Source organism: Euprymna scolopes, chromosome 21, assembly GCF_053919585.1.
Source record: "Euprymna scolopes isolate OS-2025 chromosome 21, ASM5391958v1, whole genome shotgun sequence".
NCBI lineage: Eukaryota > Metazoa > Mollusca > Cephalopoda > Sepiida > Sepiolidae > Euprymna > Euprymna scolopes.
In genome coordinates, this window is record NC_136502.1 from 35,306,148 (window position 1) to 35,318,316 (window position 12,169).

Genomic DNA, 12,169 nt, shown 5'->3' on the forward strand with positions numbered 1-12,169 from the left:
ATAATATGACCATAACAACCTTGCATTAACGTTACGGTTAATTTTAGTTTCGTATTTGCTCATTAGTGGCAAGTAATGTTTACAAATTATCGATTGTTTTAATACTTAGATTTAAGACCATTTTAGGTTTAATGTTTAATTGAATATGAGAATAAAGAAAAAGACTGCATTATATATATTAGTCCTTATACAACATTTCGAGTAAAGGATTCTAATCTATTTATCATTATTTAATGTTTTAAAATTCATTATCATTCTATTTAAATATGTTTCCATATCGTTACTAAAAACAATTACGAAGGGAGATAATCCAATTATGTTTTAAATTGCTAATAGTTAATTCTGTTGGAAAAGAGGTCAATAGTATGTCTCATAACAGTTAAAGGGAGATAATTCAGGCCGTTTGATGTTTTCGGTCTAGTGATTGTTAGAAAGCGTCTGTGATTTAATAATTAATTTAATCAAACAGATCCAGAAAGTGTTACGATAGCTTATTTAACAAATTAAAGATATAAATTATGTTTTTAATCTTAAAAAGCTGGTTATTAATCCAATAACAATTTGGGTTGTTCATGTCTTCAAAGCCAGAATTGTAATGCGTGTGTTGTATCCTTGGTTATCTAAACAAAATGGTATATATCCTCTAATTATTATTCTGACAGCAGCTGTTTAATTATGTGAAATAAAGAAATAGTGAAATCTAATTTAGGAACTAAACGAATGGGATATATAAAAAGATTTTTAAATGGCTAAAGGTTTTTTTGTGGAAACTTCTTATGACTATTCTTAAATAAGGATACGAAAATTAGGTGATATAGTAATATTTAAATGGGCTTTCCACGGAGGTTACCTCAAAGGTAAATGTTTCTCACATGCTTCTTTTTCCGTTAAGGGAATGTTTCTTTTCTTTTTCTGTAAACAATGTTCTATTGTCAAGAGTGTTTTTATTCATAAAGTCTGAAGAAATGCTGGTTTTTGAAAATTTTCAAACTATATAATGTTTGAAATTGTCGACCGGACATGGAAACAATTGTAACGTAAAATGAAATACACTTTTTGTTGCTATCAACACCTTTTTTGAAGTCTTCATTTTGCTTACACAGTATATTAATGCTCAATTATGAAATATGATAATTTTGTAGCTTACTTTTTAAGTCATCTGTTTTTGGCTTAAAACTTATTGGTATATGAAAATTTACTGGATTACACGAATTCCGTATATTACATACAAGTCATATATATATATATATATATATATATATATATATATATATATATATAATAGAATCAAAGATATCAATGTGTAATAAAATTAGCATATATTTGATCTTATAGTGCTCGACACTAAACTGGCAGTAGTAGAGTGGTTATTTTTTCTGTCGCCCCCCTTCCTCGTTCCATGCTGACCAATTAGTAACGAGGACTCTGTCCGATTTTATTCTTCGAGAGGAGTCCGAGCCCATTCTTGTGGGCACCATTCGTGTTTCCGTTTGTCAAGACAAGATCTGCTGATCCATCCAGTTCATCCGAGTACTTCATGCGGCGAAAGTACTTGGCCAATTTGACGGCGAAGCACAAGTTAAGCACCAAGAAGAAGAGGCACCAGCCCAAGCCAAACCAGAAGGCATTGTACGAGTCGATGACTCCGCACGACATGTCGATCACCAGGTAGTTGTACAGGTCTGTAATCGGGCGGCATTTAGCGATTTTGTTGTCCACCTGCAACAGAAAAGGGCATAAAACAACGGAAATGAACATAAATTCTATGATGCCATTTATCTAGTCTTTCCTAATGTTCTGTATCTTTAAGCAAAGGACATTTGGTTTTATATATATTTCAGCAAGATTGAACACGATAGAATTATTCGTTTTCCGATCTTTCTGGATATCTTTTCCATTTGCTGAGCTGACTTTTTCATTTCAGCAGGCGAAATTAAAAAATAAAAATAAAATAAAAATAATTCGCCTCTAACCTTTATAGCTAATAAAAAAAATTATAAATACACCAAGCCTAAAAGGAAAAGATAAAGAAAACGAAAACGAAAACGAAAACAACAACAATCGCTCCTAATGATAATCGCATGTACCGATAGAAAGTGTTTAAGAATAAAATGGCCGAACAACAACTTTTATATAAATTCCTGCAGAAATTAAAAAGACCGCTCAGCAAATGCAAAAGATGTCCAGAAAGGTCGGAAAAAGAATAACTGTCGTGTTCGATCAGACGTGCTTCAATATATATATATATATATATATATATATATATATATATATATATATATATATATATATATATATATATATATATATAGTTACATGTAAGGAGAGACCAAAATATTTGACTCTGCCTATTATTGGTCCCTCTTACGTTGCTCGCAACTCATGAATAACAAAAATATAAAATAATGTGCCAGCCACGATATTAAAACACGTTGTGCTCCGATTACAGACTAACTCGAGACAAATATTGAAAACATATCAGGTCGGTGCAAAAATTTAATCTTGAAATGAAATACTGTTTTTGAAAATCTTTATTTAGGGGTGTCTTCAATAAGTTTCCAGACATTTTTCGAAGCCGTACTTTTATTGATAGTGCACATATGAAACTCTAGTTCCCTTCAAAGTAACTTCCTCCGGCTGCAATGCACTAGTTGTATCGTTGCAACAACTTCCGAATAGCTCCATGGAAATCTTGTGTGAGTGTGTCAATGACCCTCGTCTCAGCCTCTTTCATTTCCTCAGTTGTCACATACGATAGACTGTAGGTTTACCTATAGCTTAGGGAATAAATAAAGTCACAGGGAGCAAGGTCTGGTCTATAGGGAGGGTGAGGAACTGTCTTGATGACCATCTTGGTCAAATAGTCTGTGACATGCATGGGGTTGTGAGCTTGTGCATTCACACAAACCTTTCGCATCTTCAGTTCCCCATGAATAACTGTGCACTTATTGTCTCTATAAATACGACAGTTTTTATTCATGAAATTCTTTATTTGACCAATCAACTCTGGTGTTTTGACTTCCTTACTCCTCCCACACCTATCATCATCCCTAAAAGACTTTCTGCCTTCCTTGAATCTCTTATGTCACTCACAAACTGATATTCAATTCATGCAAGATGGTCCAAAAGCAGTCTGAAGCATTCCATATGTTTCTGTTGCTTGTCCAAGTTTAAAACAGAATTATATTGCGTACTGTTCTTCTAATGTATTCTCACATCCAGATTGCATTTTTAAATTCACCAGCTGTGACAATCAGGTTTTAGTAGGGTGTATTCTAATTCCTGCTGTAGCTGTTTATTTGAACATGAAATAATAATCAGTAGTCATTCATCTCATAAGATGTATAGCAATAACATACTGAATATTCAAGAGTCTCCGACAATTTTAAATGCTTGTACAAAAAATGTCTGAAAACTTATTTAAGGCACCTCGTATAACAATAACTATCTTTGCTCTTGATTCCACCAGGTTTGATGTGACATATAAATCTAACTCATGTTCAGTCTCTTAACTTAACACCATCTAAATAATTTCGTAATCCTTGATATAAATTGTAGTGGAGTCGGTAAAGGTGAAAGTAGGAAAACACAACGACTGGTGAGAATACAAAGAACATTTATATCCAGAACAGGGTTAGTGATACAAGAAGATTAGTAAGTCCGTGGGGAGTCGTCTCTGTACGACATCCGGATAGCTCTCATTAAGCGGTTTATACTTGCTGTTTATATGGCTAATGGATAAGTCCATCTTAGTGATTATAGGGGTGTGCATGTCCCCACAACACCCCCTTCCAGCTTTTTTGTTCCGGGGGGAAAAAACGTTAATATTTCTTCCTTTTTGTATCGATAATAATGGGTTCAGTAACCTTTCCCTTCTTTGTTGATCGGCGCTGTTCTAAGTTTGCTTTGGGAGGCTCGATATCGAACATATCATATTACATATCGCTAGCTTCTTCCTCGACTTGAGGTGTGTCTTTGCCTTCGTTACAACGACGTCTAATTTGATTTAGGGGTCTCTTGTGAGTGGTGGTAGGGCCTAGAACGATGTAGGTTGTTTCCAATTCTTTTGTCAATTGTTCCCTGTTCCCAAAATGATGTATTGTTTTCGCATGCTTTAAAGAAAACTCTTTTTCCTGTGTTATACTTTTTTGCTTGTTTTGGCAGTAGTCTTTCGAAAACTGGTCGTATTTTTTGCGCAAGCATGGTCTCTGCAGGAGACGTTGCTTCAGGGGTATTCGGGTTTGGTGTGATCCTGTAAATCTGTAAGAACTGTTGTTAGGCCTTATCTGAAGGTGTTTCCGAAGCTTTCTTCAATGCTCTTTTCAAAGTGCCTGTCCGTTTGATCTTGAATGATAAGGAGGTATAGTAATGTGTTTTATTTGAAAACTGTCACAGAATTCCTTAAAATCAGTTGATGTGAACTGTGTCCCGTTGTCGCTGACTAAGCAATCGGCAACGCCAAATCGGGCAAAAAGTTAATGGAGGAAAGAAATAGTGACCCATGTGGTGGGTCTTTTGCACCGAGTACTTCTGCCCATTTTGAATAGCTATCTACTACAATCAATCTGGTCCTGCAAAATCCACATGTATTCTCAACCAAGGTTGGTCTGTCTTTGGCCATGGTTTGTGGGGAAATGGCGGTGCTTTAGCTGCTAGAGAACAACCCTTGCAAGAATCAACCAAATTTGAGATGTCTAAATTCATATTTGGCCAGTATACATAACTCCGCATAAGGCTTTTCATCCTATTCTTCCCTGGATGTCCTGCGTAAAAATCTTTTAGTATTCGTTTCTGTAAAGTCTTGGGTATAACCACCCTTTCATTATATACTAGTACGTTGTCACACAAGGAGAAAATGTCCGCTATCTGTCGATATTTTTCCATGATTTTCTGTTTTGTGGAGCAAATGAATTTGTCTTCTTGGGCTTCGCATTTTATTTCATCTAAGATAACTGGTAGTTCTTTAATCACGTTAAGCATCAGATTCTTGATCTCACTGTCGTTTTTTAAAAAAGCGATCACATTAGCTTTGACTTGGAATTAGCCTTAACAATCCGTCAGCATGACCAATGTTTTGTGAGAGTAGGTATTCTAACTTAAAGTTATAGTTAAGTAAGATCGTACCCCATCTCAGCAATCTTTTTGCTGTATACACAGGTAGTCCTTTCTTCGATCCAAAGATAGTTAGGACCGGTTTATGGTCGATTTGCAAATTAAAAAATCTTCCATGCAAATAAAGATGGTACATTGTTACTGCGAATATTATTGCGATAGATTCCTTCTCGATCTGCGAATAATGTTTTTCTGAAGGTAATAACGTGCGTGACGCATGTGCCACTGGTTTCTTGCTTCCATCCGGCATTCTGTGTAGTATGCAACTGCATATGCCATGAGAGCTTGCGTCGCTGGCAACTATGATACCTAATTCTGGATTATAATGTGTAAGAGATAGGTCGCACGTCAGTGCAGTTTTTATTTTGTTGAATTCCTCCTGGCATTCAGATGTCCATTCCCAAGTACTGTCTTTCTTCAAAAGTTTGTTAAGTGGGGCCCGAAGATTATGCATGTTGGGAATAAATGACTGGTAATAGTTGGCGAGTCTTAGAAAGCTTTGTAGTTCGGCGACGTTCCCGGGAGTTGACATGTTCTTTATTGCAGTTTTCCTGTCAGGATCTGGTCTCCTTCCTTCTTTGTCAATTATGTATTCTATGTATTTAATTTTTTTCTATGAAAAATTCGCACTTTCCTTCTTTAACTTTGAAACCGAAATCCTGTATCCATGAAAATACTTTTTAGTGTGTTCTCTCTATGTTGTTCCTTGGATTTGCTGATGATAATTATATCATTCAAATATGCAGTTGTGAAATACAGTCCGTCTAGCATAGTATCCATTATTTCTTAAAAATTTGCCGGAGCGACCTTAACTCCAAATGCTAGTCTCTCAAATTTGTATAAACCCCTGTGGGTGTTTATGCAAAGTAACTTTGAGCTATTTTCCTCAACCAGAATCTGAAGATAAACCTCACTGAGATCGACCTTAGAGAAGATCTTACCTCCGTTCAGTTTTGCGAAAATCTCCTCATGACTAGGCAGTGGATAATGGTAGTCTTTCAAGATGGCGTTTAGCCCAGTCGAAAAGTCAGCACAAACGCGGATTTCCTTCGATTTCTTTTTGACGTACATGGTAGGAGCTGCCCATTGGCTGAATTCCACTTTTGATAAGATGCCGGTCTTGACTAGTCTGTCAAGTTCCTCATTAATTTTCTCTAACGAAGCGAATGGTACGTTCTTTTTTTTCCTAAAAACTGGTTCTGCATTGGGTTTCAGTTCAAATTTGGCTGTTGCTTTCCTGCATTTATCCAAGCCCGCTGAAAAAATTTCAGGAAAAGGCTTTTTTAGATCCACTTTAAGTTCTTGTTTTTCTGTAGAAAACGATTCTACTTTTTGACAAAAGGTGTTGAGCGGTACATCCCACAGATTAAATTCCTGAAACCAATCGGCCCCAAACAAATTTTCTGTGTTTCTGAGCACAAAAAATTTAAGTTTTTTCGTTGTACCATTAAAAGTGGCATTTGTAGTTAGTACTCCTTCAAAATTTATTTTTTCTCTTGTTACTATTTTTGCTGACTTGCCAGTTTTATGCATAGTCGGCCTATTTAAATTTCTCCATGTCTGTAAATTATCGATAAGTCCGACCCTGAGTCTAACTATAATTTAACGTCCTTGTTTAAAATTCTAACTAAGACGTATTTTCGACTGTTATTTTCGTCTTTCTTATTCATTCTCGTCTGTTGAACCCGAATTTTACTTTTCTTCTGACATTTGCAGTGTGAGCTTTTGTGTCCTAGTTTTTGCAATTAAAACATTTTTTGGTACGAAAAAGGCAATCCTTTGACCAATGCAAGTTTCTGCAGCGAAAACAAGGGGTTGAAGGCTTCTGGGTACCTTGTCTTTCGTGCTTACGTGGAAGATAGCGTCTAGTTTCCGTTTTGTTTTTTGGGGAGTACCCCTAATTTCTTCTCTGTATGTTCTTTATGAGTGCAATACCAGCTTCTTCGATGTTCTTTGAGTCCTTCTTGATACTAATGATTCTTTGGCTATCTTCAGCCAGCTTTTGTACAGTTAAGCCTGATTCACTTTCCAGTTTTGACAAAACTCTTCGACGGATCTCAGAGTCTCTTGTCGAAGTTAACCCCCGGACGAATATGAGGCACTTGAAATCATCAGCACTCAATTCTGACAATTTAAAATCGTCACAGCGTTTGTTAATAATCGAGGCGAAAGTCAAGTAGTCCACATCGTCTTTTTTCGTAAGGTTCAAGCATGTTCACCGTCTATGGAACAACGACGATTTCGAACTAAATAGTTCAGTTAGTCGTCCAACAGTTTCCGTAAACGTCAGATCGCTAGTCTTTTGTAGCAAGATATAGTCGACGAATTTGTCGTGTTCCGTAGCCCCTAATTAGCTGAGTAACAACCGGTCTTTTTTTTGGGGGGGGGCCCAATTTCCACAGTCGATATTGTACAGATCTTCATACCGTCTGAAATGTTCGATTTTCTTCAAGACAGTAGGTGAAATTATTTATTGTACTTAGTACCGCACTCTGGGGAAACGCAGTATCGCTCTCTGTAGTTTGATTTTTATTCATTAAAACCTGGAGTAGTGCTTCAGTTCTCTCTTTCTGCTCTGTTTGCAATGCAAAAAGTCTGTCATCAGCTCTTTTGCATTTGGATCATTCTTTCTTCTGCCTGTTGTAGTCTATCATCAGCTCTTTTTTGCTGGTCCATTTGAAATTCAATTAGACGGATTATCGTCTTTTTCACATCTTCTATTGTGCCTCTTTATTTTATTTTCTCGAAGAGAAAAAAATCTTTTAAGGGTATTTGTAACTTAATCGAAGGCACATCAAGGGAAAACTTTTATAATTTCTGGACTAGTATACTCTTCAGTAGCTGTAGCAGAAATGCAAAAATTATAGATTAATTTTGCATACACTTATTTTCTCGTTAACACGTGTTCCTTTTGTCCCTGATATGCTAATAGTTCAGGAATGGGGACAGATTTTGTTTTACCGTATAGAAAAAAGATAGTACAATATATTACATACACCATGCAATATACAACATGAAATATACAATATAAAATATACAACATTACACATGCAATGTAAAATATACGATATAACACATGCAATGTGAAATATACAAGTGGACTTGTGTTTAGCAAAGTTACAGTTTTAAAAAAAATTGTTCGAGGTTCCGGTTTTCAATAATAGATATCGTAATGCGAGGAGTATTTTCCTCACTCGGCTGGCGAGCAAAAGTTTAACCAACTGAAAAGAGTCTTTATTTTAAAATGCTTTTAAAAAAATGACAGGTGAAAAAAAATAATAGAAGGTATCATTTCCTTTCAGTGTGCGTGCATGCCGTTGTGAAAAAATGGGTCGGACGAAAAAAAAAAAAATCATCATCAAAACAAAAAAATGGCTTCCACTTTGTCATAAAACAAGAATTCATTTCCCAAAATTTCCGTAACAAAACAAAAATCTTCAACATAAAGTCCATATGTAATTTGCATAAACAATTGCGTCGACCCGTTCTACGGCAGATTAAATCAAGATTGCTTTTTTGTTTCTTCTTTCTTTTTTAGCAATCATGAAAAAAAATTCCACTTACAATTCCTTTGAGTAAATAAATTTAAGTGTTTTCTTTTTTATGTTGCAATTTTTCGTCGTTGAACTTTTGAGATTTTGCGTTGTAACTTAGAGAGTTTACAATTGACTATTTCGTACAGCTGGAGAGTTGAAGTTTTTGCACGTGGCGTTTTTTTTTGTTTTCTTTTTCTTCTCTTTTTTTACATCCTTGTGGCCATTGTAGTGAAGTCGGGAAAGGTGAAAGTAGGAAAACACGACGACTGGTGAGAATACGAAGAACATTTATATCCAGAACAGGGTTAGTGATACAGGAAGATTAGTAAGTCCGTGTGGAGTCGTCTCTGTACGACATCCGGATAGCTCTCATTAAGCGGTTTATACTTGCTGTTTATATGGCTAATGGATAAGTCCATCTTAGTGATTATAGGGGTGTGTATGTCCCCACAACATAAATGATAATCCAAAATAGTTATGTTAGGCGAATATGCAGAATAGGACAATATTTCGCTACCAAATGCTACTAGATTAGTAATGCCGTGTGAAGCCGAGCATTTTCATGATGGAAGCATGACTTCCTTTTTGTTCATTAAAGAAGGTCGTTTTGGGGTCAATATGGGTAAGAATATTGTAAAAAATATGGAGGGTGAAAGAAAAAGGTTATAAATTGATCGAAATATGTTTATGCAATATGTTTATGAAAAAGGTTATAAATTGATCGAAATATGTTTATGCAATATGTTTATGAAAAAGGTTATAAATTGATCGAAATATGTTTATGCAATATGTTTATGAAAAAGGTTATAAATTGATTGAAATATGTTTATGCAATAAAAATATTTATAAAATAAATTACAATGGTTTACAATGCATTTTCTACAATCCAGCAAGAACATTTGCACCGACCTGATAAAATATACCAGAGACGAGTAAAATGAAAAAAAAAAAAAATGTTGATAAGTTTACCAAGTCTTTGACGTAAATCACAAAACTGTCCCAGATTTTCAGTATGCGGTCGGCGAATCTGATCAAAACTTCTCTGACGATTTCACTTCCGTTTTTCATAACAACATCTTGCGCGAAAATCAGTTCCTCCTTTATATTGTAGAGACTGTTCTGTGTGCATAAATAAATAAATGAATAATAATAATAAAATTAATAATAATAATGATAATAACAATAACAATAAATAAATAGATGAATAATAATAATAATAAATAAATAGATTAATAATAATAATAATATTAATAATAAATAGATGAATAATAATAAATAAATAAAGAGATGAATAATAATTATAATAAATAAATAGATGAATAATAATAATAATAATAATAATTAATAATAATAATAATAAATAAATAGATGAATAATAATAATAAATAGATTTATAATAATAACATTAATAATAAATAGATGAATAATAATAAATAAATAAATAGATGAATAATAATAATAATAAATAAATAAATAGATGAATAATAATAATAATAATAAATAAATAAATAGATGAATAATAATAATAATAATAAATAAATAGATGAATAACAATAATAATGATAATAATAAATAGCTGAATAATAATGATAATTGTAATAATAAATAGATGAATAATAATAATAAACAGATGAATAATAACAATAATAAATAAATAGATGAATAATATAATAATAATAATAATAATTGTCATAAAATCATCGAGTTACCTATATAAATCTCTAAAATAATAAATAAATAAATAGATGAATAATAATGATAATAATAAATAAATAACTAGATGAATAATAATAATAAATAACTAGATGAATAATAATAAATAAATAGATGAATAATAATAATAATAATAATAAATAAATAGATGAATAATAATGATAATGATAATAATAATAATAAATAAATAGATGAATAATAATAATAAATAAATAGATGAATAATAATAATCATAATAATAATAATAATAAATAAATAGATGAATAATAATAATAATAAATAAATAGATGAGTAATAATAATCATAATAATAAATAAATAAATAGATGAATAATAATAATAATAATAATAAATAGATGAATCATAATAATAATAAGTAAATAGATGAATAATAATAATAATAATAATAATAATAATAATAATAATAATAATAATAAATAAATAAATAAAAACATCAGAAAGTTGCGAACACCTTGAATATCAGAAAATCAAGGTGATTCCCATTGTAATTGAAACGCTTAGAACCATAACAAAAAGCCACAATAAATGGCTTAACAAGATTGACAAGACAAGTAATTTCCCAATTTTGCATGTTAGCATCGGCAATCGTATTAATACAGCTTGAATGTCTAAAGTCAAAGGAATTGACCTAATGTTCAAGAGAAAAAAATCCAACTAAGAACACTCAAAGGAGTACACTACTATGGAATAATAATAATAATAATAAGAAGAAGAAGAAGAAGAAGAAGAAGAAGAACAACAACAACAACAACAACAACAACAATAATAATTGAACATATTATATAAATAACGGGCTAATAATATAAATAAAGAATTAAATATAAATAAAATATTATTAATATGAATAAAGTATTATTAATATAAATAAATTGTAATCAAATAAATAAAGAAAATATTAGTAATAAACATAAAATATTAAAATATTTTTAAAAATATTAAAAATATAAATAAAATATAATATAGGTAAAATATTAATGATAGAAACAAGATATGAATAATATAAAAAATATTAATAATAAAAACAAAATATTAATAATATGAAGAAAATATTAATGATATAAATGTAATTAATATGAACAAAATATAAATAATAAAATAAAATGTTAATAATATGAATAAATATAAATGATATAAATAAAAAATTTAGAACATAATTAGAAAATTAATAATAAATAAAAGATTAATAAAAAATATACTAAAATATAAATAAAATATTAATACTGTGAATAAAATATTAATAATATTAATGAAATATAAATAATTAAATAAAATATTATAGTATAAATAAATATTAATAATATAAATAAAAAATTAATAATATAAATAAAAATGAATAATATAAATAAAATATTAATAACATAAATAAAATATTAATAATATAAAAAAATATCAATAATAAAAATAAAACGTGATTAATATAAATAAAATATTGATAATATAAATAAAATATAATTAGCTATATATTAAACTAGAAATAAATTATTAATAATAGAAATAAAATATTAATAATAGAAATAAAATAGAAATAATTAAAGAAAATATTATTAATGTTAATAAATATTAATAATATGAATAAAAAGTCAATAATATAAATAATATATAAGCAATATAAAAATAGTAAAATTATAAATTAAGTATTAGGAATATATGTAAAATTATAATAATATAAATAATACAAAAAAGTATAATAATAAAAATATTTATCATATAAATAACATATTTATAATAAAAATAAATATTTATAATAAAATAAATATTAATAATCTAAATAAAATATTAATAATATAA

General features: G+C 30.6%; 1 protein-coding gene across 1 annotated transcript in view; it reads right to left on the minus strand.

Moving 5' to 3' along the window:
* Window positions 1-1,158: 1,158 nt before the first annotated feature.
* LOC145242094 (prominin-1-like) overlaps window positions 1,159-12,169 on the minus strand; it is a 119,702-nt gene continuing 108,691 nt past the window's right edge. Inside the window, exons 18-19 of the mRNA XM_080105011.1 lie at window positions 9,618-9,767; window positions 1,159-1,719 (exon numbers count right to left, since the gene is read on the minus strand). Of these exons, the coding sequence (XP_079961137.1) occupies window positions 1,411-1,719; window positions 9,618-9,767 (459 nt within the window). The 3' untranslated portion in view covers window positions 1,159-1,410. The remainder of the gene's footprint in view (window positions 1,720-9,617; window positions 9,768-12,169) is intronic.